This window comes from Anarhichas minor, unplaced genomic scaffold, assembly GCF_050575085.1.
Source record: "Anarhichas minor isolate MPS153535 unplaced genomic scaffold, ASM5057508v1 ptg000012l, whole genome shotgun sequence".
Taxonomy (NCBI): domain Eukaryota; kingdom Metazoa; phylum Chordata; class Actinopteri; order Perciformes; family Anarhichadidae; genus Anarhichas; species Anarhichas minor.
The window spans coordinates 2,098,446-2,124,872 of record NW_027466458.1 but is presented as its reverse complement, the minus strand read 5'-3'; the positions used below and the strand labels follow the sequence as shown (position 1 = coordinate 2,124,872).

The following is a 26,427-nucleotide window of genomic DNA, read 5'->3' as shown; positions in this document are numbered from 1 at the left end:
TGTTGTGCCAAGAGCACAAACGAGAGCTAAAGAGAGTGCAAACCCAGCTCGGTTTCTACATTACATTACATTAGTCATTTAGCAGACGCTTTTATCCAAAGCGACTTACAATAAGTGTATTCAACATAGGTATTCAAGAGAACTACTAGTCACCAGAAGTCATAAGTGCATCTCCTTGTTTACACAAGCATCTAAGAGCATCAACCAGAGTGAAAACCAGAGTGAAAACCAGAGCAGAAACAAACTAATACGGATACAATAAATGCTAATAAGTGCTAATACAATACAATACAATACAATAAGTGCTAAGTGGAAGGCTCTGGGTAGTACTTCTTGAAGAGGTGAGTTCTCAGCCTGCGCCAAAAGATGGACAGCGACTCTGCTGTCCTGACATCAATGGGGAGTTCATTCCACCACTGTGGGGCCAGGACAGAAAAAAGGCGTGACCGGGTCCATCGGCCCTAGGGACCTCTGAGCGACGGGGCAACCAGTCGCCCCGAGGCAGCAGAGCGACGTGGTCGGGCGGGGGTGTAGGGCTTCTAACCTCCACACTAGAGGTCAATTAATCAGCGTTACTGGTGGAACTGGGGTCCGATAGTGGCCGATGGCTGCATCAGCCGCCGTTCTGCACGGAGGCTCCATACACACCACGAGGTCCACTTTTTTTACTACCATCCGACAAGCAGTTACGAATAGTGGAGGTAGTAGAAATAAAACTTCCAGTATTTAAGACTCAACAACACATAACATTACTCTGACTGTGTCACATGTCTTGTTTAGGATCTGCATGAGGACCAAAGATTTCCCACCAAGAAGAACATGCGGAACAAGCCTGTCTTGTGAAATTGCTATCGAAGAGGCGAGATTGAACCATCACACTGTGTTTCATCTCTGTGACGTTCACGTGCTCATTTCAAAACCCAAACATTTGTACTTCTGTGAGCACCAATATTTCCCAAAAACTATTTTGAAGCTGGACTTGTACGTGGAATATTTTATTGAAGTGTAATTATTTCTGTAGGAAAGTCCACAAAGGATGTGTCACCAACTTGAAATGAGATTTCGAAAAAAAGGCGTTAACCGCAGCAGCTAAGAAAAGGTCTGGGTCGTTAGCGGACCTCACAGTAAAAAGCCCACACTGCCAGCGCTGTCCTCTGATCACAGGAAAAACGGTGAATCTAGCAGACAGCTTGTCATCATGTGCCATCACATCGCATCGTACCAGATGGTTGACGATCTGGCATCACACATCGGAAGGTTTCCACGGCTGTCAGCGAGGCCCGTCAGTCAACTGAGCTGGCTTTCAATGTGGCCAGAAAGTTTAGCGCGTTGGTTTCTGGATTGTCCAAACATCACATGCCTGCAGGCATTCGCACATGCCGCTCCACATGTGCGCCAAAAACATAAAACACACAGAAAGACACTGAAGCTGAAATGATTTGTCAACCTCTACAAATCACACCGGCAGCCCCCGTCTTCAACGGAGACCTGACAAAAGTGAATTTCGTTATGGTGCGTTTCTCAGATTCTTACATTTTTTTAAAATTCTTATCAAATAGATGCAACCAGATCAACAGTCCTCCTCTTTGTCATCACCTTCCAAGCAGACAAATGCTGTAGCATTTTGTAGATCTGGTGCTAATCAATAATTCAATCATTTGTCAGTGCTTTCCAAAACGCATATTTAGGAAGGTTACTCAAAATTATTCATGACTATAATCAAGGTTCAGTCAGGTTTAGGCAGCAGAATGTCTTGGTTAAGGTTACGGCAAGATTGTGCTCCTGGTCAAAAGAAACCAACTCTGACTGTTGGTAGGAAACAGGATGCGAAAAGTGGTCTGACTACCAACCATGACTTCCTCCCTAAGAGGTTTCGAGGTGTCATAACAACATCATTGGCCGTGGTTACGCTTGTCTTTTCAATGCCACTGTTGTCATCTGATCTCGCCAGGACTCATTAACTGTCAAGCCTGAGATTGGGTCTTGCTGGAACTGGGATCCTATCAGCCCATCCACATGTCATGGTGGCCTGGCTCGCCTTGAGTCAAGATCTCAGTGAGGTGTGGACAGCATGTGGGCACAATCCGGACGATGTATCTAAACGTAGGTCTCCATCACCCACCCCCAATCTACGGGAGTTCCTCTCCAGAGGAGAGAAAGGGGAAGAGAGGAGGAAAACCGAGGCTGGAGCCAAGCTGAAAGAGGGGACTTACTGGGACGAATTTATAGCAAATTAATTGTGGTTGTCCGCCAATTTGCAGACGTTCCCTTTGACCACAAACTATATACGATCACTATACAACCAGGCAGGTCGCATTGAAGTGTCAAGTGTGGACACACACATATCGGGACAGGGCGTATTCTGATCTGGCGCATCCGATCACAGACGTCACATTGAAAAGACAAGTGTAACCACGACCAAACTTGCTTCTGAGAGACAGCAGTCACAATGCCCACCGCGGGTCATTTTAGCCGTTTGTGCTCAGTAAAGGCACATTTAAAGTAGAGAACACAAGCAGTTCTAATGTGGCATCAGCGTATCAACATTTAGCCCTAGAGGGATGCAGCTGTCAGCTCTTCAGTGGGGTTTACAGCATACTCGGATTAATTCTGCCTGAATTGACACTGTGATATGAACCGTGAGCCATTTGCATCATCGCATTGCTGAGAGGCAAACCGACTGATGTTGACCTTTCGACAAACTTCCGCTAACTCAGAGGGAGTTGAAGTGTAAAAAGAGCAAAATACCAACACCCAGCTCTGAGGAAGGCTTGTTGATAGTCATCATGAGGAAGTGTTCATGCTGCAGTCAGAGGGATGTTGCCTCCTCTTCATAGTCCGCAGTGCGGCTCGACTCGCTGATTTTCACATCGCTCTCTTGCACAAACAATGGTAAACAGCAAACATGCCCTTTGCACTCACTCTCTCTTTGTTCCTCGCTGGTTCCCTTTTTCACCCCCTTTCTGTTTTTCCTTTGTTCTTTGTTTCAACTTTTGTTGTTGCTCTCTCCTGTCTCAACTCCCCCCTCCCTCCCCCTCTCTCTGCCTCACTTGCCTCCCATCACATCACAGTTCTTTAATCAGACCATGAAATGACTGCAGAGACCAGAGTAGCAATCTCCTCCTCACTGCTCATCTGAAGCACTACTGTGGAAGGAGAGAGAAGAGGGGGGGGGGGGGGGGGAGTGGGAAGAGATGGAGAAATCAAAAAGAAGGGAGAGCAACATGTAGACAAGCAAGGGGAGGAAAGAGAGAGGACATGAAGCAATGAGCAAAAGAGAATTCTAGAAAAAGGATGAGAGAAGAACAAAGTACGAGCAGCAGAGCGCTGGGGAGGGATGGGTAATAAATAAGAGCAAGAGATGTGCTCTGAACAAGAGCGTATGAAACAGACGAGAGGGGAAGAAAAAGAAAAAGTGAGGGTGACATCATGACAACTATTTCTTGTGCTTACGTCTGACCTGCAAACCTCACTTCTGCAGCCATCACACACACACACACAAACAGTATCGTATGCATGTTCACTGAGAGCACAGAGATCAAACGAAACAAGCAGGAGATGAAGAAAACACGCAGAAAGAGCACATGAGGTTTGACAGGAGAGCAGATTAGAGGCAGAGAGCTCAAGATGATTCCTCTGACCTGCTAGAAACCACGAGGAGAAAAAAAAAAACATCAACATCTCTCCATGTGAGGACAAATGAGGCGTAAATTATTGATTATTTTTCTGCAGCGGCTCAGCAAATCTGGGCCGCCGTTTGGTTTTCACATATTTTCAGGATCTCTGAGGTTCCCTGCTGGTTAAGGAATTGTGTGCGTTTGGGTTCACTCATAATTATCTCCTGCTGAATGTAAAGGGGTTGAAGATATTGTTCCAAAATGTTGTGCTTTGTTTTGCATTGATCAACATCGAACTATAAAGCACACACACTGTGTGTCCATCGCATATCTCCAGAACCGTTCATCCGATCAACTTCAGACGTTCTGGGTGTATTGCTGGGGTCCCGGGGGGGGGGGGTCGAATTTGGTGCAATGTTGTCACGAGCACCACAAATACAGGCATCAAGCAATCAATTTCAGTTGCGCCTATATTTACGGAACAACACACAGGCTCCGTAGTGCGAACCAAGATGGCAAACTTCATTACTCCTTTCGACCTTGACAAAGGCAGCACAGACTAGATCCACTCCTTCCGTTTTCACTTTGCACAATAAAAGCCTTAGACATGTAATATTCACAGGCGAGTATTTCACATTTTCGGGTTGTTTTTTCGTCACACCACCCTGGCATTTTGCTTGTCGACTGTGTCCAAAGACATAAATGGAGTTTAATTGACCATAGTATGTAAATGAAATGAACATTGTCAGGTTATGTACATAATAATAATAAACTTGTATTATCGTGACAGATCAAATGTGTAATTCCTTCTCAGTGTTGACAACTCACTGGCAAGTGAAACGCACTAATCAATCATTTGAAAAGAACAATGGGTCAAATGACAGCGTCTAATGAAAATAAGACTCGTGGTGACACACCCACAGATAATTATCCCCCAATTGTGCAGAAAAGTTAATTGATGCGGCTTTTCATGAAACATGGTTGATCATAAAATGAGTTCACCGTCACTCGTGTGTGAGTCCCACAATGTTTCACATGGAGGAGCATTTGTCTGTGCACATTGCAGGGAGGAGAATATATACACGGATCAGCTGATTCGAATATTATTATGGATGTTTGAATGATTTAAACTCAGTTTATTTAGAGATTATTCACTTTTTGTCTTTTGCTCCAGTCCATAAGATGTATCATTTAGAGTCGCCTCCCACTCTGTCTCCTATTGATCCTGCTCTCCCCGTCTCTGTTTACCCTGCAGCCGAGCATCTAGGCCAAGACATCCCTCCCTCCCCCCCACACACACACACACAATGTCCTCCCAGGTGCTTAGTGTACCAGTTCAATCTGTCTTTGCTACGAGCCAAAATTTATTTCAGCACCTGCAGAATCTTTCCCCTGTAGTTACTGATATTTCTGGATGTGTGTGCTGCATGTGTGTATATATATGTGTGTGTGTGTGTGTGTGAGTGTGTATGTGTTCAGGTGTGTTAACCCAAGCGGCAAGAAAGAAGCTAATAAATCTCTCCTACAACATCTTTTGCAATAATGAGACACTTCTCACCTTTCCTCCCTCTCTTCTTTCACTCCCTCTCACACACTCTCACACACACACACACACACACACACACTCTCACACACGCAGACACACTCTCACACACACATACCATTGCAGCGCTCTACCCTGGGGAGCTCTGGGATTCCTCCCTCTTCTTGCTATGGCAACACAACTTTACGCCTGAATGTTTTTTTTCTCCCACAACCGGACACCCCGGCTCTCAAATAACTGAGCTTCTATGCATCGTAAATCGAATTATAAAAAAAAATATGCCACATATCTTCACCCAACAAAAGAGAGAGAAGTCCTCTCTAATGTGGGAATGAGATAAGGAGACGTTTACACAATACCTCCAGTAGACTGAGGAGATGTTAATAAAGTGAGGAGGTTTAATAGCTGGTATTAGTTTCACGTTATCTCTGTCCACTAAAACTCCTTAGATAACTGTTTCTATGTAAAAAAAACATTGCCGTAGCTTCGACTGGCTGCAGTTTCCCCGTGGCTGCTTTCTCATGCAGCAGTTTAGAGTTCAGAGAGTACTTCACTCGAGGGAAACGTTCAATAACACACAAACACAAGGTGAAAAGAAGTCCTTCACACAAAGTGTTTCAACAGCAGAGCGCTGCACACACTCCCTGTAAATGACCATCTTTGCTGCCGAGCACGACAGACTCGATGTTACAACATCAATTATGTATACACACCGGCCAAGTAGCTCTCATATTCACAGCTGTAAGAGCTATGATCACTTCAAACAGCACTAAAACGAGGTGATGTATAAATGTGCTGTATATAAGAGAGATTTACCAAGCCATCTACTCGTTTTTTTCTTTTTTGTTTGAGCCATCTAAAAATGATATTCCTTATTTTAACGTATTTGAAATTTGATGTTAGATTCTCATTTTGCTCGCTTGCTTTTCCTTTTTTATTATCTCTGCCAGGTGGATCATGCGATCAATCATGCAAACTGTATAATATTTTGGTTATTAATATTTGCTCAGTTATGGCTGCATGCTCAAGGAGCTCTTTGCGGTGACTCACACTTTCTGAAAACACATTTTACTGCCTGTTCTATACTGCCATTGAATGCCTACTGACTCCCCACTCACTGCTCTTAACCGGCCCCCGGCCGGTAGGGGCCACTAGTGATAACACAGCTGAGTGCATCTCCGACCCTCAGCAGTGGGGGACGACAGTCTGCTCACTTTAATTGTTTTGGATGCCGTGTTCGGCTCACAGCTACACACACAGTTGAGTGCACTGCCTCTCGTGGACTTGAAGCCTAAACAAGCGCTTCAAGTCGTTGTTACACTCGTGAGGCCGAGCTGAGCCGCGAACCCATGCAGAGCCCACGCAAACATCTGCAAGGATTACAATGAGAGCGTATTTGTTGTGTGAGACAAGCGAGTGAAAAACACGTCTGGTACACTCGCAGTCTCGACGGAGGCTTAGTAAATGTGCGTGTTGTGTTCATTCAAACACACAATACAGCGGTGGTCGGTGAAGACACACCTGGCGGAGATCTGCACTCTACTTTTTCGAAAAAAAATTGAATTAGCATTGTTGGTGGGCGCGTGAGACTTAAGATTGTCATTGACTGCTTCCCCGTGCATAAAGAAAGAACTTCAACTTGGTGTGGGTAACAATATGAAATGTCATCCTTAATCCTCGGTCTGTCTACACTGCAGAAGTACAGTACCGTGCATATTTCCATCCTGGAGAAAGGCTAATTTCTTGTTCCCCAGTCATCACAGACATTTCCTGGGTTAAAAGCTTAAAACACAATGCATACATATTCAAACAGACAACTAAAAACCCATAACTGCAACACCTACCTGTCACTGTGTGGAGAAAATGATAAAACAGTGAAAAGTAATCCTGAATTATAAAATGGTATGTCTGCCACCAGAATTTCTTTTATAAGCCGGGTCTCAAAGGGAAGTGCGCAAATGAGACAGCATTTCCAAAAAAGAGAAGTGCTTTGTAGTGCCGATGAAAGACACAGTAGGTAGCGACCGTATTGCATTTCACCCAGTGTGAATATTTTAAGAGCACTTCTCTGTTGGTATGATGAAATGGTATACTGTACCAATGGCAGCAGAAAAGACTTCTCTAAACCTGTGGATTCATGTCAAAAGACAGTCTAAGGCTGGAATATTGATGCAAACCTGCTGCACAGAATACCCTGCAGTTATTGCTCCACTATGAAGTGGAGCTGATGTTTAATTGACTTTGCAAAGTATCAATGTTCTTAGAGGAAGTGGTTTTGCATGTAAAGTACCAAATTTCCAAAGAGATAGTCTCTGGAGTTTGTGAAATAAGTGTCACATGTAACAGCGAGAGGAGTTAGACGATGATGTAAAGAAGCGATTATCTCAGCGGACACGGACGTCAGTAGGAGTCAAACAAAAGGCCGCGTGGCAATAAAACCAAATTAGTACATCTGTACAAACTTTCCATCTGAGGGATAAATTGAAAAATCGGTTTAATTCTTTGTGAAATGTTCACAGTTGATGTTAAAGGAAAAACCTTTATGTTTTTGTACCACTTTTTGTATCAATTAACTAAATGTCTTCAAAGCTAAAATAATACATGTAGAAGAACAAATCAAACAGTTTTTAGACACGTGTCTCATCCACTCATCTGGGGTTTTGTACAGATAACATACAAGCAAGACCGTGTGTAAGTTATTTGGACATACTGCCTGTCTTCTACTGTACAGCAGCAGTCGAACACTACCACCAAGTGGACAGAATAGTAACGTACAAGCTGCACCCACTCTGACTTTACTGCAACATTGTAGCTGATGTCGTTTTAACTTTCAACCCTCTAACTCTCTCAGCAGGGGGCGGATCCTCTGGTTGCAAAAAATGAGTCGGACTGGATAGAAGTCTGTGAGAAAATGGGTGTGTCTACCTTGTGATTGACAGGTTGCTACACAGTGTTGTCCGGTCTAGGAGTTGTCTCAAAAAAACCACTAAAAACTTTAAAATGAATTCATAAATGAAAAGCATTTTTGTCATTATTGGATTTAGTGTCAGACCACTATGTATTTTACATGTATATCCATATATAAATTATAACCCACAGACAGCATGCTGGGACTCCTCTCCAACAGGAAGTCACAAGGAAGCTGCCGAGGACATTCTATAGTTTCTGACTGTACCACAATTAACCTGCTGCTCACTTTACGTGCTGCGGTGCCGATATTCACCCAGATGTATATGCAGCATTGACATGTAAAATGAACACAGATTATTGTCTTCTTTTCGGATAGTTCTAAATCATGTGACATTTGATCCATTTGGAGGCGATACATTTCAGTTAAATTGGACTCTTAATAAAGTACACATGCACACACTTTAAAAACTTACCCGATAGCAACTCTTCGCTGCCTCATATGACCCTGTGATGAACCGTGCACCGCTTTTCTTTGTTACGACTCCAACATAACCTGCAAAGAAAAGAAATACAAAGCACGCATGACTCATCTCAGTCTGTTTGAGATTCTGCAGCGTAATCGTTTCCTATCCAAGCTGCTGAACCTGAAGGTGATGCTAAACACACAATATATCTTCTGTTGGAACTACAGCTCAGGTTGCTGCATCGCCTCAAACAAGGACGCCGGCGGTTATACTCACACTATTTGGTGCTGTGTTCAGAATTTCTTGGTGAAAGTAGTTTCCAAACATTTGGTTTTCATGAAAGAATTCGATTTGGATAAACTGTGTAGGAAGGACACACCGATAAATGTGATAACATATGGTGCCTATGCTACAATGGTCTAACATACTGGTCTAGGGGTAAAACTGGTATCATTTATCATATATGGACTCTGTTTCTGGATTATTTGGGAGCTAGAATATACAATATATTCCGGAGGGTCATTTTCTAGGCCGAGGAATGATGGCTGAATGCTGGGGGGAGGCTGTTTTTGTCTGTATTATTCTTTTTGTTATTTTTCTACTCTGTGTTTTGTTATTTTTCCCTGTACTTTTGATACTCCACCGTGCTTGTAAACTAAGACTGGCTGTCCTACGAGTACCATTTTGGTGTGTGTGTTCCTGGGGGGCAGGGTAGAGGATAATTACATACAAATCTGGATGTGAAAAAGACACATTGGATGCATAATTCATAATAAAGATGTGTTCCACAAAAAACCCCACAGCAGGTCAATTTTAGGACAAAAAGCAAAACACTCCCTGTGATAAAACTAGGAGGAGAGAGCAGATAAGTGGTGTAATTTATGAAACCGATCTATTATTTAGGAACCAGAGTACGAAGAAAGAAACAGGAAAACAGCTGTGAGGGGGCGCCAATGGGAGACCTCACAGAGTTGATAGGAGGTAAAAGACGCAGCACTTCATCCAGAAAAATGCACAATGAATAAAACCTTTAGTAACACTTTCTACAATCCATTATAAACATACTTACAATGGGTTAAAATCTGCTTATAGCACTGCAGAAATATAGTTAGAAGCACTCATTAATGCTTCATAACAATAATCAGAACATATCACAAAGCATGTTATGTTGTGATTTTTAAGGTCAAGGATCATAATTGCTGGTCATTTACTAAAGGATGTGATATAATTCCGATAGTTGTAATACATTATAATCTTATTATTATGCATTATAATCACTGTTATAATGCATTATAAGTTACTATATGTGGTCATTTTGTGCTTTAATTAAACTAAAAATGTCCAACACTCTCATATCAGGTGATAACTCTCAAGAGGTTCATCACCGTCACATTTTCATTTGATACATTGTTGCTATAAAAACAAGTGATAGCCGCTTTAAATGTACTCATTATGCGACCAGGCGTTAGTAGACATGAGGGGCAGAAGATCTTTGGTGTAAAGGAAGTCTAATGGACTGTCATTAACGGACACTCCAGTGTTTAATGAGCATTGTATTATTGAGGCCAGGTCAACTCAATAGCACTCAGCCATGCAGAACCAGAAACCCAATTTGTTGCCCCTCTTACTGGGCGGCCGTACCCCGGCTCTGTCCCCTCCTGTGTCCTGGTTGGCCTGGTGTACTGTTGAGGGTAAGCTGACCTGGTTTTACACAAGACTCCCAGTCTGGGCAGAAAACAAAGAGAACAGACCCCCGGAAAGAGGGAATATGATGAGTTGGCACAAACGATACTTCATTCCACTTGGTTAAGCAGGGGTAGCGTTATCAGGGCTTCACTGGATTCATTCATCGCACTCTAAGCTAACCAGCTGAATGTTCTGTAGAGGCGTCTCCTGGTTGTTGCTGTGAAATACTTCAAAACAGTGGAACACCAACTTGTGTGAGTTTGCTGTCAGTCGGTCTGCTCCAGGGATGCCTGCAGGTAGCTGAATGGATTTATTAAAAGACCGACACCGATGCTGGAAATGTTCTGCTATAGTGCAGCAAAAGTACATTTGGATTATTGTAGGAATTGAAGTCAATAGAAACAGCCTATGCTACATTATTACCAAAAGCCACTGTTGAAGGCAGCAAGACACAGTAACAAGCGACACAACATTGTGCAGCCCTTAAAACTCTTCCTCCTCACACGGACACACATTCTCACCTTTCATGGTGAGCACGCCGCGGCAGAAGTCTTTGAAGTCGATCCTCCCGTGAGAGTCGGGGTCCAGACATCTGGCCAACTTCTTCACCTGAGGAGAAGGCACGGAGAAAACATGACCGAGCTCATTTCTGTCGATGCAAAGTAAAATTGTTACGGATGAGGTTATTCTGCTCCCTGTATCGGTCTACGCTGGTACGTAGACTGCTGCTACGATGCTTCTGGTTAATTCTTACATTTGAGAGATTATTTTGTTGCATGAAAAACACAGGTTTGATTAACTTCAACACGCATTTACATGCGTTAGTGTTTATATGTGTGCGTTAATGCAGGTCTGTGCCTCCCCACTGCCACATTAAACCAGCCGTTACCGAGATAGACAGGCGGCTGAGGTGCGTGACTCACCCTCACTTTCATCATTGCACTGAAAAGGCTCTGTACAGAGATGAAGAGTGCTGCAGAAGGTTACTTATCACCAACCTTATTAAGTACATCAGTGAGTCATTCTCTCATGCTGCACCTATCCTCTGTTTTTATTATCAATGCAAACAACAGTCCAACACTACATGACACCCATTTCCTATGAAATGTGGAACATGCAAACCGTAGGCACTTCTCAAATTGATTTGAAAGAGCAACATTTCCAAAGCAATACCCACAGAAAAAAGGGAAATTCCTCCTCATTCACCTCTTTTTCTTTTGCCATATTTACTGTACATTTGTGTGAACAAATGTACCATGAGAAATGTCTTGATAAAATGATCAAAAGGCATCGCAGGGGAGGATTTTATATGCGAGGATATTCCTTTGTTTCTAAAAGCAATCGTGATGTAAACAAATACATTTAGACAATGCACAGCGAGTTTGTGGATATCCCTGCAGTTGTGGTTTTGAACTAAAATCCTGAGACAAGGCCGAGTGAAAACGCGCTCCATTCAGAGACCTCGAGACTGCTCAAGTACTAAAACACCACTGTGGCATTTTAAAAATGCAGAGCTACACTACGCACTCCATGCTGAATGATAACTTATGCAACCCGAACAACTGAGCGCCAGACGTTTCCTCTTCTTCAAAAACGTACGTTTGAATTTTCCTGCAAAGGAACTACTATGCAAAGTCATGCAAAAAAGATGGGATTTGAAATGATAATAACCCTGTAGGATAATGACCAACAATAAATGTCCAACATCAGTTTACTGCCTTTATCATCTTGAAAAAAATGGCACGCACAGCACAATGCTGGGTGTTAGTTTGGCCCAACAACATGTTTCTATCATTGCATAGCCTGAGGAGCACTGAGTGTAACCTTAAAGATAATAGTATGAATAAAATCAACATGGTCTATCATCTGGGCACATTTATGGCAATCTCCTCTGGGCACCTGTTAATCTTAAAATATGTTCTTGTTCCTAATGTGATGGCCACGCCTGCTGCCACACCGCTGATATAAATGTCAGTAATCCTCCAGCTCACGCTCTGCTTTTAACACAAAGGTCCATTTCTCCTCAGTTGAGTTTTGTTGACCACCAGCTAACAGATAAAAGATGGCACATAGCTTAATGTTTAGTACATCATGTTTAAAATGCATTTAGTATTGGGAGTACATTAGTTTCTATTTGTAGCGTGCACATTTAGTCAACTTCTGTCAACTTCCTGTGATCTTCTTGCCTGTCAGCATGGTCCCCCACACATAACATGAATGAATGTACAAGATGTCACCACAATTATGAGAAGATATTTTCCAGGGAACCACAATAATAATAATAATAATTATGTGGACATTTGGCCGGTAGCTGTACTCTTCATGTTGATCGATGGATAAACAAACAATAAGACATCACCATCCTTAGGCCTTCACTCACTGCCTCCAGGAACAATAATTCTATGTGAATAACTTTTGATCTGAACCCAGACTGAAGGCATTGGGACGGTTTCCTAAAACAATCCAACACACCTCATGTGCAATATCACACATCTGTATAATTAAAGCATGCCCAAGCGCATGCACACCCTGACTCATGATCCGCCCACATCCACATCGCTGCTGCCTTTCAGCGCTCTGCACCACGGCTGAATAATGCATTATTCTGTCTGCAAGCTACCCACAGCCATTTCAAATTCAACAGCACTAATTTTAGCAACGGGTTGTGACTGAAACGGAAAAACAACTTCAGGGTTTTCTCAGGTTAAAAAAACTAGAATCACAGCCTCACGTTGTATTCCTCCGCCGACCAGTGATGTGGCAGTTTACATCCACGTCCGTCCAAAATGTCACCACTTCATCCTTTTAGATGTTTGTGTGAAATTGGCACAATTGGCATATGAACTATGCGTGGTCACAGTGAACTTTGACCTCAGACTTTTAAAAAGGTGTGTCACTATGCATTCAAGCATTCATTAGAGGACGAGCAAGGAAATCCATCTATTTGGAATGAAACAGCCTAGATGTATTGCCCCTCTCTTGTCCTCAGGACAAAGTGAAGGGGAAAGGAAAGCGGTCAGGGGAGAAAACTGTAGGACTACGTGAGCGTGTGCACATTTGCATGTGACTGTGCAACGGGGAGAGCGTCACCCACTGTGTACAATAGTGACAATAGAGGTCACGGTGGGATTCACCCATAAAGGACAATGACATGAGAGGCCAACACATGCAGGAGGCTGCTTAATACGGTGCATCTATCAGAAAGTGGAAACCAAACAGACTACACGTAATGTGCATGCGTTTCTTTTTCTGTACATACTCTGTACTATGAATACACTTTGGGTCACATGATCATAGAATAGATGTTTTGTGTGCGACTTCTGAATCATTCTCACCAAAAGAGTGAGGGAATATTTATATCACGATAAACAATAAATAAAAGCTGACACAATGCACAATGTGACGTGTAACATGTTGCGCAGTGTATCGTGTGGGATCTACGACCGTGGAGTTAAGAATTGCATCTACTTGATCCTGTGAATCCGTTTCCCAGGTCAGTGGAAGGCTTCCCCCTCAGGAGCTAATCAGTGTCTCCTCGATGTTCCCGCCGATGAGCAACACAACACCGGGGAGCCAATCAACCGCAGTGTTCAATTACCCCGGCACGCAGTGAGACACGAGGGACGTCCACTGTGACACCCGCACTGATGAAAACATCTAAAATATGAACCAGTAATATTCCTCATTTGTTCGCAAACTAGAAGACGTAAGACTTTTGTTTTTTAGGTTTCGTTTTTTGCATGTCACGAAAGTCTCATTTTGTCATACAATGGTTGAAGTAAAAGTCTGTGAAAATGCGTAATTAGAGAGACTACACAGCCAAAAAGTCGCTAAGTGGCGTCTCTCTCTGTTTGTTTTGTACCGGGATGTACTCCCATCAACAATGTGTAAGTCTAAGTTACCTAGCTAGCAAGCCAAAGTAACGGCCATGTTGGCAGTGGTGACGTAGATTGTGCAAGACGAGAGATGTAGTTCACTGAGCGGTTTCACACACAACTCCATATTGCATACTTTTTCTTTTAGTACATACTGCAGCTTCCTTTACAGAGTGCATACTGTTGCATGCAGTATGCATTTAATTGGGACATATTAGCTGCTCCTAACATGGCACCTTGAACTCTGACCCTCTTGCTCATATATATCTGCTGCGTAGAGGATTCAGGGTCACAGAAGCCATAAAAGCACATTGGTGCATAAATGCGACATCCAGGGATCTTTTTTTGGCATACTGCATTTGACCTTCTATGCACTGGGTCAAACAAATTATTTTTCTAGCAAACAGTAGTATGGGTATAAGACCGGACAGTAAATGTTACTCCGACAAATGTGCAAGTAACTATCTTTTAAATTGACAGACTTCATAATCTTTGGGGCAGACCGGACGCTACAGTGACTCACTTTAGCGTCTTGAGGTACAAGTGGTATGACAGGACAGGGCAGGCCGAGGCTAGCTGGTTAGCATGCTCCATACAGCAGATATCTCTGCAACACAATACATAGACGTCTTTGACATAACGTCAACACTGCAACCTCTTCACATTCTGAAAATAAAGTTCATGAATTTTTTAAAAACTAGAATTCAGGAAATATCTTGCACGAGGCACCATTAAAAGTGAATTGCATATTTCCGCCAGACAATGTTGCTAACATTACAGTTACTTTCCTGCTTCAGAACTTAACAACCACCTTATTCAACACACACGTTTCAGGTCACAGAGGTAAACTGAAGGAGCACCAGACTGTTTTGCTGGAAAGATACATAAGCCCACTGTTCCAAGTGCATTAAGGAACAAAAACATATTCCTGCTTTGGCTCCAACCTGTAGAACTTTCAACAGGAACCTCCTCTGCATCTGTTTGTCCCTGCAGGTCGAGCTGACCTCATGTCAAAAAACAAAGGTGGGACTTCGTGTAAGCTTTTTATCACATAGCAATGTGAAAGACGAGATACAGTGACCTACGTTCTTCTTTTTTTATTACAAAGTTCAAAAAAATATATTTATTTAGTTATTCGTTTGCTTATGTAACCTGAATGGCGGGCGGTAGCCTATAGTTTAAGAAGAAGACAAAAAGACGCATGCTCTCACCTGTTCTGCTCGTCCAAACTGAGAACCCAGCTGCACGAAGTGTTCAGGGCGGATAAACCCGTCAGAGTCCTCGTCACACGCGTCAAACACCTCTCTGAGTTTCCTCACGAATGTCCGCAGACGCTCCGGCTCAGGAGCGAAGTCTTCATCCATCTCTTTAATGCTTTTTTTCTTCTTCTTCTCTCTGGGGTGGTTTTTACCCCGACGTGACCCACAAAGACATCACATTGTTGGGAAACCGCTCGGGCAAGTGCGCGCTCGTGGATGCTGCTGCTGCTGCTGCGCGCGCGAGAGAGAGAGGGGGGGAGTGTGATGCTGATGGACGAGAGAGGACAAGACCCGTCCCAACCCGGAAGCAAAACGAAGCACGACAGTGTTTTTCATTACCTGGAAAGTAAAGTAGTCCACTTGTGTCTCACCTCCTCCCACTCAGTTTGTAATCACTTTTTCAGCTTCACTGCAGTGTTTTTAACAGCTAATTCCCAGAGCAGCCAATGTTGAAACTAAGTAATATAGATGCAGAGTCTACAATAAACTATATTCTGTCACGCGGGTTCAACAAACCTTAGCACGATGAACAAATCACAAGAAAAGGTCAACTAACATAGCTTAATTAGCAATAAACACAAAGTACTGATTCTGATTTTTTTAAGTTGGCATGAAGCAACTTTTTTGACTGTTTGGTGGCGCTAGAGGAAAAGTCAGGGGATCAATTTAATTAATCCAGGACATCAATGTGTGCGCCAAATTTTATGGCAAGAGAACGCTGCAGGGATGACGTATTTTTGTAGGCCAACCGGGAAGTTAGCATCATACTGGTTACCTTGACAAAAAAGCCAATGGGATTTTTCCACTGGATTTTGGATTATTGCAGAAATTACTTACATGTTTTGTTCAGCAAGATAATTTTCACAAATAAACACCACTTGTAGGATTTTTGCACCCTGAATGCAATCGGCAGAAGTAAAAAAGCTAACTAACTTCACCACGGTCGCATTAGCACAAGTATACACAACAAGGCTGTGCAGGCTGTCAGCATGATGACGTTTTGCAGTTGTATTTAGCCTCTTGTTAAGAACCGCCTTTTTATAAGAAAATGTATGAAAGGGGTATCTACTGACGTGTTTTATGTGGAAGAACAATATCGTGAAAAAGCTCTTCAGCTTGTCTTAACCACAGACCTTATTTTAGGCATCTAACCAAAAACCCATTTCAAATAAACATTGATTTCGAGACGAGGGAACCAGAAGTGCTCAAATGCTGACAGTTTTAGGACTCATTCCTGCAGCGCTCTCTACATATGATATGTTGTGTCTTATGGAGTAAAGGTTCTTTAAAAGTTGCCACAGGTGCAAATGTTTGTGCATTCGTGGCTGTATTTCTCAATACACTTTAATTTTAGCATCTTATCAGAGACAGTTTTACACCCAGGAGGAAAGATAAATGCTGTTAATGTAAATGCTGTTAATGTAAATGCTGTTAATGTAAATATTGTAATAATGTCTACCCCGCCTTGCAATAGCCTACGTGAATAATAATGAACTCATCTCTTGGTTGAAATAGGGAGATTTTTTGTTTTACTCAGGAAAATGATGCAGCAGTCGAAAGAACAAAGAACAATGCTTAACATGACAACATTACTCATTAACTTCCTCAAAAATTTACCACCTGTAGCCACTGAATTTGACATGCATCTCTAGAGTATGTAGTAACTTCCCTGTACATATGTGCTCGTATTGTAAAACATGATTCCTTGGAAGAGATTAATAATAATAATACATGTGTTATCCTGTTAATCCCAGATTCATTACTGAGCATGAACTATAAAATGCAGATGACGTGTTTTTAAAGGTTTTAAAATGCTGCTGCACCTGATCACTCTTTATAAGAGGAGGCTCTTAAAGAAAAAGTGCACCCTCAAGGATCTGCACTTGTGATAAGATTTACTACTCCTCTATAACTGGCCTCACTCTCAATAAAATGCTAGTAGAAGCAATCCTTCTTTTGATGAAGTGAATATAAAATATGACTTAATTTAGCTGGTTGCTAGTGAAACGTTCCCAGAGTAATGTGATTTAAATCTGTACCATCATCTTCTTTAGGAATATTTACCACCTTGAGATGAATTTGATTTGTAATGTGCACTTTAATTCTCCTCTAAGCCAAACTCAAGGTTGGAGTTGTTGATACAGTTTATAAACATCTTGTTCCGTCTATCAGTGAGCTAATTCTTGGTCTCTGTCATCCAATTCCTCTTATTTTTTTTTTTCATTATCTTGCAGATGTGGCTGCCTCAGACATTTCCCACGCTAAGTCTACTTCTCTTTGTGTGACAAAGAGGCCGAACGTGTCAGGCTTTATTTCCACAAGCAAAAAAACAACAATGAAAAACTTGATTTGAACAACAAAGAAACAAAAAGCAATGATGTACTCAATAATCACGATTCATACTTTCATAATCTTCTAGAAGCTATATTGAACATACTCTATCTGTCTGCTTGACTAGCAATAGCTCGAAATAAAATGTTCACATATATTTTCAAATCGACCATCGTAGTTCTCCTACACGTCTGGCACACAGAAGAAGTTCAAGCGCTCAATTAAATGTACTTAGTTACATTCCACCGCTCTATTATTATCGTGCACACCTATCACATCCCATGTGGGGGAATTCTGAATCTGCTGTGTCTGACACATAAATATTTTTACATGTGGGTTACTGAGAAACAAGACCTGCTATTTATTCTCATCACGGATCCGACCAGTGGACTCCAAAAAAGGAAGTGTGTTTACTGGTTCAACTTCCCCCAATCGCTCTAACTTCAAGAGGATGTGATGCATATTAAGAAAACAGAGAGAGAGAGAGAGAGAGAGAGAGAGAGAGAGAGAGAGAGAGAGAGAGAGAGAGAGAAGTCCATGCTTGTATGTGCTTTCTCACACTACAGTCTTCTTCTTGTGTCAAAGATGCAGGTTGTTAGTGGTGGACAATCCCTTTGGATATATCTGTTATTCACTTCTCTACAACTTTGGGGTAAGTGTTGTACCATAGTTGTTTCTAAATTATTATTATATTCATGGCTGAGTTGTATTGTTTTGTCTAACAGCAATATATTTCCACTAGACACATCTATTTGCTGATTTTTGGCGGGTTAAAGGAGAAGCAAACAACGGCGAAACTGCCATTAAATGCATAATCATCGACACAAACATTTCCAACAACTGTGCTTGTTGTAAATTTACTAAATATTGAAGTTACAGGCAATATGTCTATTTTTGAATTTCACATTCCACTGTTACGTTGTCATCACCTGCAATCACCAGTTCGGTACAAAGTGAGGGTCACGACATTTAGCAATCACAGTTGGTGCTTCACTGTTGCACCAACCTCAAAATGTGTGAAACTCAACCGATTCTTTCTGCATGTGAAACCTCTCTCTCTCTCTCTCTCTCTCTCTCTCTCTCTCTCTCTCTCTCTCTCTCTCTCTCTCTCTCTCTCTCTCTCTCTCTCTCTCTCTCCTGTCTAGGAAGGCTTTCTGCTTCCACATCCTCACCTCTGCCGCTGCCGGCGCCTACACTTTACATCCATGCGAGGTCAAAGAGCTTCGTGGTTCTGGCTTGCCGGACACCAGAGGGCCACCGAGGGGATAAGTTCATGTTGTTCCGGCACAGAGACCAGGTATACGTTTTTTTTGAGGATGTGTGTTGTGTCTTCTAACACTGGGCTCCTGTGGTTTTACTCTTCTCTGTGTGTCCATTCGTTTATTGAGGTGGACTCTAAGGTGCTGCAGTCCGGTGCTGAGGAGGTTCAGTTCAGTGTGAGGGTAAATGAGGGGGATCCAGTCCAACTCTTCTGCTGTCTGTACCAGTACCAGGACCGTCCTTTCAGTGCGTTCAGTCCCTATTTGCAGCTAGAGCCCCCAAAAGGTGCGTCCATGTTTTGTTTTTTTGTTGTTTTCAAATGCATATCTTGATGGAAATCAGGCCTGTGACAGATTAAACATCTGATTTGATGGAGGCATACTCTGGTCTATCTGTAGTGGATGTGGTCTAGGCTGTAGCTGCTCCACTTCTCATTTAACGTGGAACAACAGAGTTTGTGCAGTTACTCCGTTCAGTCTGCACCCACAAGTGATTCGACATGTGGTATAACATAATAAACACTCCCTTCCGCTGCGCTCCAACCCCCCCCCAAAACACACTGCTGCATGCAGGTGCTCTCTGTGGTCTCTTATTGTCTTCCACTCTGTGGGTGTGTGCAGTGGTAGTTACATCCTGCACTTCATATAGAAACCACACACCTACACGCACACACACACACAAACATCAAACACAATGTGTGCTGGCTTCCAGGGTTGACGGTTACAGAGGGAAGTTTGGCTGACTGTGGCAAACCGAGGTTGTTCGCATTATTTTTTCATGGTTTACACAACTGCCAAAAAAACGATGTCAAAGTAACGGGGCCACACAAATGTAGAGATAATTGTTTCATTTTCCTCTCCCTTTCTGTACTTTTCCCAGATGCTGCCCCTACTCGCTCTATCCCCTTGTTCCCTGCCCCAGTCTTGTCTGTGAATCCCTCTACCGGCGTGGTCAAACGTGGGGACATGCTGTCCTTCAGATGCTCGGTCCCTCTTCCGTCCCAGCCTCAGTCCCAGCCGAGCCATCAAAACAAACCGTTGACCTTCCTGTTGCTGAGGGCCGCTGAGCGAACGGGGGCGGCATCTGTCATCCTCCAGCCTCGGGCCAGTCGGGTATCAAACCCTGAACCCCAGCCAGGAGTCTTCAGTGTGGGGCCGGTGAGGGGAGGAGAGGAGGGAGAGTACACGTGCATTTACCAGATCACCAAAAGAAAGGCGTTGGTTAATTCAACTGTCAGCAACGTGGTTCAAATCGCTATTACAGGTGAATATGTTTGCTCTCAGGGCCCCCAAACTCAGCATGCCTGTTGTTTATCTTGTTACGACATTGACTTCCTTTAAATCTTTACTAAAAACTAACATTCATAAACCTGCTTTACATTAAGTGGGTTTTTCTTTTGATTCATTTGCTACACGTCAATCAATTAAACTGGTTCTTCTTCGTATTTTTCGTACGTTTGTTTGTTTTTCCACTTCTGACACACCTTTTAATGTAGTTTTACATTTAGGAATAATATTGTAACTACCATTGTGATGCATTCTGAAAATAATATTTGAATGAATTGCTGTATGAATGGGATAACATCTGCAATGTTGAATTTAATGGCAAGTATTTCAGTGCTCACCCAATTTAGAAAATGTTGTAAGTAGCGCTCGAGCTAATCCTTATTTTCCTTATGTATTTTTTTTATCAATGAATCCATAAATTGTTATGTTTTTAAAATGTTATTGGGTTTAATGGCTTCTTTCAGCCCAATTCCCCTAAAACATTCAGTTTACTATCATATAAGGCAAAGAAAAACAGCAAATATTCACATTTGAGAAGCTGGAAATAGTGTCTCTTTTGCTTTAAGAGCATACATATATATATATATATATATATATATATATATATATATATACTGTATATATATATATATATTCTGGCTAATGTTTCATATGATTTTGATTTCAGACGCGTTGCCAGTTCCCACCCTTGTCCTCCAGCAGCAGACGGACGTGTGGCATTTGCTCTGCACAGGGTCGCCCGCTTACCCCCGCGCTGTGTTCTCCCTCTACCTGGCTGATAATGCTGATAATGAACTTCTTGTTGCCACTCACCATGCCACCATGATCAACCATCAGGTCACCTTCCCAGTGCCTGTCCAGGACACCCCTGTGGCTTTGTACCAGTGCCAGTACGATGTCCTCCTGGGAGACAAATGGAGCAAATCTGAGCACAGCCTCCCATTGGCTGTAACCAGAGGTGTATATTCACGGTTATACTGCATGTGTGTGTGGCTTTAGTAGAGCATCATCTGACATAAAATGTGACTGGTTCTTTTCTAATTTTTGCAGGAATTCATCCTCCATCATCACCAGGTAGAACTACTTTAACATGTCATTATTTCATATGTAGATTAATCTATTATAAATTGTGAGTGGCAGGAAGTAAAATAAAATAAAATGACTCAGACTTACGCCAGTGTGATGTCTGCAGATTTGTCCGGTGTGGACTGGCCTCTCGTACTGGGCTCTTTCTCCGCTGTGGTATTGCTTCTCTGTTCAGTGGCACTCGTGGTTGTGTTGGCACACAGGAAAGGTATATCTGGCACATGAATCTCAGCTTTCTCACATGATACATTTACACTGTCGTGATTGTCTTCAATTGTGAAACTTATTATTTCCTCTTTTTCTTCTCTTTTCGCTCTTCTTTAAAGTAAAAGCAGCAGCCGAGGAAAAGAAGAGAAGGTATTTTCTTTTCAGTCCCCATTCGTCTTAAAGGCCAGTAAATGATCACTGTCTTTGTCTGTCCACAGTCATTTTGTCTCCCTGAAGTTATAATAAACAAGTGTGAATTACCATCAGCACCGTGACAGCAATGACACATTAGCAACATTTAGAGGCGGCGTTAACTGCAAATATTTTTCTCAATTTGGCAACATAACAAACAGTTTAAAGCAAAAATATCACTAAGCCGTACAGTTTGAAATTGCTCATAATTTGTCCAAATATGAAACACTACAAATAAGGGTTCCAAACAGGTTTATCCTGAAGGGCTGAGGTTCTACGGTTCTGAAGAGTGTTTTTCAAGGGTTCTCTGTGAGACTAAGGGTTCCATTAATAACACTTTTTATACAAACAACCCTTTTTGGAAGAAAGAGTTCTTTAACAATTGTTGAAATCAATATAGAGGAATATAGAGTAAAGGGGTTCACGGTAAAACTCACCCCCAAAGACTATGATGGTGAACCATGATTGATGTGGGTTGTGGTGCTCTAAATGAAACCTGTGGAAAATAAAAGTTGTACAGAAAAAGTTTCACAGTACATCTCACTGAGAGGGTTTAGCTCTCGGAAAACCCCCCTGGGTGGGTTCTTGTTAACACCCTCAGAATGTGGAAAGGTTCTGGATAGAACCTCCAGAGAGGGGTCTGGGTAGAACCACTACACCATAGAAGAACTTTCTGTAGAACCTCAGGGGGTTCTGGGTGGAACCTTTCACAGATTGTTCTAGGTAAACCCTTTACGCTGGGTTCTAGGTAGAACCCACTGAATGGGTGCCAGGTGTGTTTTCCTATAACTTGTTACAACAAAATGCATTATTGCATTGCAGAGTTGGTATTGTGTTATAAAATGTTGCTGTGTTGAATTGTTTCAGACAGGAAGCACAGTTTTGGACTAAAGTTCACGCTAAGGACCATGTCGTTGGTGAGTTTTACGATCATATTTATAACTTGTTAATATATCCATTCACTTCCCTTCAATTTCTTTGAGACGATTTGTTAGTTCTGCTGTAAATTGCATGAAAGTAAAGAGATATACTGATACAAACAGTGCTTGTTGTTTTTATTCTTTGTTTTGCAGACCTGACACTCAGGCGTACGAGCTTTACCTCTCGGGTAATTATTAATCAATGCCTGAATCTCCAAGCAACAGCTTACTTTTTACCCTTTTGGCCCTTTCTTATACAACACTTTGGATAAGGCTGGCTGGCTTTTTGTCATTGTCAGCAAATCCCATGAAAGAACCAAAACCAACAATGTGTGAGGCCCCCTCTCAATACTTTCTGACTTTCTTAGTCTGTGGCTCTCAGCCTCGAGCCCAATGGTTCCTACTGAAGATGTGGATCTAAAACAGCTGGACGCGGCAGTTCTTGGCAAACAGTACTCAAATAGGAGTAAATAGTACATTTTTTGGAGACAATTATCAGCAGTAGATTAATACGCATTTGGTGTTTTGAGTATCAGCAGCAGGACAGTGTTTGGATGCACATTACTTGTTAGTAGGAAGAATTCATTGATGGTTTTGGACTTTTCATGGGATTTGTTGACAATACGAAAAACAGAATATGACCAGACTTATCCTATGATGCATGTTCAACTTTGCAATATCAATTTTAACACAAAAACTACGCAGATCATGTGCAGTTTACTCATTTCTGTTCTTTTGGTATTTCTGGTATTTCTGTGGCTTCTACAGAATGTTTCTCCGAGATTCACTTTGACAAACAACTGTGAACTTCCCCGATCCCTTTGCTGTAAACAAAAAACACACACACACACACACACACACACACACACACACACATGCATACATACACATGCACACACTGCCAATCACCAAACATACTATCAACCCACAGATATTGCTCGTTAGTGCTATAGCGCAGTGTTCGCCCCTCATTAGTTGTAATCACGTTCATTAATTAGCTTGATGAAGGGCTCTCATTACAGTGAAGACTCTCACCAGGCTCTGGCTTCCTCTCTGTGCTCTGTTACTGAACAGCCACCTTAGAGGACAGAACGCTGTCATCGCCAGCTGATGGAAAGACTAACCTGCTCTCGTGAAATGGGGTGGGGGGGGGGGTTATATTTTTGTCAATTATATCTTGTTTTCCTACATGCTGTCACTGCACAGAAAAGAGAAACGTAGTTTTGCAAGTTATACAATTACAATTGATATCAGTTTACTGCTCTTTTACATAAGGTCATCTATAATAAATGTACATTTGAAGATTCTTTTTGGGGCATGTTATGCCTTTATTTGATAGTGGAGAAGGAACGTGAAATGTGGGGAAAGAGAGTAAGGTAATGACATGCAGCACATGGTTTCACCAGCCGGGATTCAAACCAGCTACTCAATGCTCAGGACGTTCATACCCATGTGGTATATGCTAAGCACTCAGCTATTTGGTCACCATGATGTGACCCTTCCAGTAGAGAAAACATGACAAAGTGCCTTCTTGGATACCCTTATGGTAGAGAAAACATGATGAGGTGTCCTCTCGGGTGACTTTCCAGTGGAGAAAACCAGATGCAGTGCTCTATTGGGTGCCCTTAAAAGGAGAAAAAATGGCACAGTACCATATAGGCTGCCCTGTATGCTATGAAACATACTACGCCGTGGTGGCCAAATGCATGCAGCTGATGCTCTTTTTATTTATTTAGACAGCCCGAGTCTGTCACTGCTGGAGACGAAGAATGTAGACCACGTCATGTTGTAGGAGTGTCAGAAAATAGAACATTTTTGCGATGATGTGACGACAGCGATGAAAGTGATACTATATGAAATACACAAGATAATGTGGTGTGCCGCTTTAAGGTACCCAGACACAGAGAAACTTGTTAGAAAGTAAAAGCAGTGGTATGAACTATGCCACAGGATATGACATTAGGATGAGATTTTTAACCAGCTTGTGTGTTTGTGTGTGTTTCTTTATGTTCTATGTGTAGGAATGGGCTAGCCTGGACACACCTACGGAGAACGCCTCCAGATCTCCTCTATGGAACTCGCACTCCACATTCACAACCCTGATCCATCCGATCCATTAGAAATGTTTGTTTTCTTTATCTCCCTCCGTGTGTGTTTATACTTTATTTGAGTTTATCAATGTAGCATCAGTCGGAGTTACGCAGCAGGACAGGAAGGGCTATTTCCTCAGTTCCTATTTCATGTGTAGCGGTAACATTGTACAATTTGACAGGATATGATGCTTGTTTGATCTTTCATGTTACTGAGCCAGTGAATATAAATACAGATCTTTCTTGTTATTATTATTATTATTAAGTTTGTATCTGTTTTGTGAATAATTTTACCTTAAGTTTGCCCGCAATGTTCATTCTTGACCTTAGAAAAAGCTGATGACAAAACAATTTCACCGCAAGCTTCTTTTAGTAGCTGCTCTGGAGCTTTCCATTGTATTACAGAATATTTATATGCAGTTAGACCAGACCAGAATTTAGTAACAGCTACCAAGTGGATTGTATCAATCTGTATAATCTTCCTGGTTTGACTAAGAATAAACAAATTCACTTTCTGGTAATATGGAGCATTGAACTTTTTTGTTTTTTTGTTTTTGCAGTTACATAGTAATGGTGATAGTAATACAGTTTATCTATATTGTACTTACTGAATAACAAGCAGAGATCTCAAAGTGCTTTCCATGGAAAAAAGAAAATATTCACGTCATATACACATACGTGAGAATATCTATGCATACATGTTATATGTACTGTGTTACATACATTCAGTACATTTATAGACCTACACACACACACACACACACACACACACACACACACATAAATACACATATGAAAACAAATTACCTTAATTAAACAAGATGATAAAAACACATTGCATTTTCAGAGGTGATTTAAAAGGCCATAGGCTACTTATTTTGCAAATCAGGCAGGAGTTGTGATTCCCCAAACAGCAAAAGCTGTAAACAGCAGACAGTTTCCTGCCTCGGATTGCGTACACGTTGAGAAATTCACAAGTACAATGTCAAACTAGGCCAGGCCATGATGGTGCATCTCACAAATGTAAAGTGTTGTGTGCAGTGAGGAAAAGACTGCTAACAACACTGCTGTAGTTTTGCAAAATATTCTGCAGAGGGCACCGTTTGGACATAATTTGAATGTCAAAAACACACCCACAGTGCAACGCAATATAAAGAGTGTCATTTATCAAGTTGATTTCCATTACAATGAAAAAAACAGGCCCTTTGTTCAGTGGAACAGCGTGACTCAGAGGTCCATGAAGCCGAGCGATACCGGTGTATCTGCTGCACTGCAACAGCTGCTGAAATGTGCTGCAGCTTACTGTTTTTAACATGGGACAAGCACGAACTCTGAGGACATTGAGTCCTCATATCTACAGTATATTCGTTTTTTTTTCTTTCTACATTGTAAGAGAATGTGCTGAGTGTTCAATACTGTGCGAAAGTAAAAGGACTCAGGAGGGAGAGACGCCTCCCACCTGTTTGTGCGGCCTTTATGGTGGACATTAACTCAGCAGAGAAGGGCTGTCATAGGAGCAGAAAGTCAACTCTGTAAAAGTACTGAGTTTTATTACATTTCACTGGCCTCTATAGTGGCACAGGGCTTTCTATCAGTAGCAGAAATGCATAGAGGGGAATGTATTTATGCATTTCTCTTTCATACATGCAGAAAATGTATATTAGGATCGCAAAGTCTGCTTGACTCATCATACTTGAGTCA

General features: G+C 42.0%; 2 protein-coding genes across 21 annotated transcripts in view; one reads left to right on the top strand and one right to left on the bottom strand.

Moving 5' to 3' along the window:
• rab11fip4b (RAB11 family interacting protein 4 (class II) b) overlaps nt 1-15,577 on the bottom strand; it is a 51,511-nt gene extending 35,934 nt beyond the window's left edge. For 6 of the 12 annotated variants that reach the window (XR_012953482.1, XR_012953483.1, XR_012953485.1 and 3 more), the window contains exons 1-4: nt 15,307-15,577; nt 10,742-10,829; nt 10,176-10,259; nt 8,544-8,623 (exon numbers count right to left, since the gene is read on the bottom strand). Coding sequence is in view for 8 of the 12 variants with exons in the window: in XM_076090198.1 (XP_075946313.1) it covers nt 8,544-8,623; nt 10,176-10,259; nt 10,742-10,829; nt 15,307-15,459 (405 nt within the window). In the remaining 4 variants the exon portion in view is untranslated. Of the gene's footprint in view, nt 1-8,543; nt 8,624-10,162; nt 10,830-14,618; nt 14,703-15,306 lie in introns of all 12 variants that reach the window. The other 6 variants (XM_076090196.1, XM_076090191.1, XM_076090192.1 and 3 more) reach the window with 6 other exon arrangements.
• The window catches only part of LOC142948282 (uncharacterized), a 37,298-nt gene extending 12,051 nt beyond the window's left edge, over nt 1-25,247 (top strand). For 3 of the 9 annotated variants that reach the window (XM_076090208.1, XM_076090210.1, XM_076090209.1), the window contains 11 exons: nt 18,271-18,337; nt 18,831-18,982; nt 19,074-19,230; nt 19,825-20,208; nt 20,899-21,189; nt 21,282-21,305; nt 21,424-21,525; nt 21,644-21,674; nt 22,584-22,633; nt 22,790-22,824; nt 24,658-25,247. In XM_076090208.1, coding sequence (XP_075946323.1) covers nt 18,271-18,337; nt 18,831-18,982; nt 19,074-19,230; nt 19,825-20,208; nt 20,899-21,189; nt 21,282-21,305; nt 21,424-21,525; nt 21,644-21,674; nt 22,584-22,633; nt 22,790-22,824; nt 24,658-24,756 — 1,392 coding nt within the window. In that variant the 3' untranslated portion in view covers nt 24,757-25,247. Of the gene's footprint in view, nt 1-13,908; nt 15,701-18,270; nt 18,338-18,830; nt 18,983-19,073; nt 19,231-19,824; nt 20,209-20,898; nt 21,190-21,281; nt 21,306-21,423; nt 21,526-21,643; nt 21,675-22,583; nt 22,634-22,789; nt 22,825-24,657 lie in introns of those variants that run through there. The other 6 variants (XM_076090215.1, XM_076090214.1, XM_076090212.1 and 3 more) reach the window with 5 other exon arrangements.
• The last annotated feature ends 1,180 nt before the right edge of the window (nt 25,248-26,427 follow it).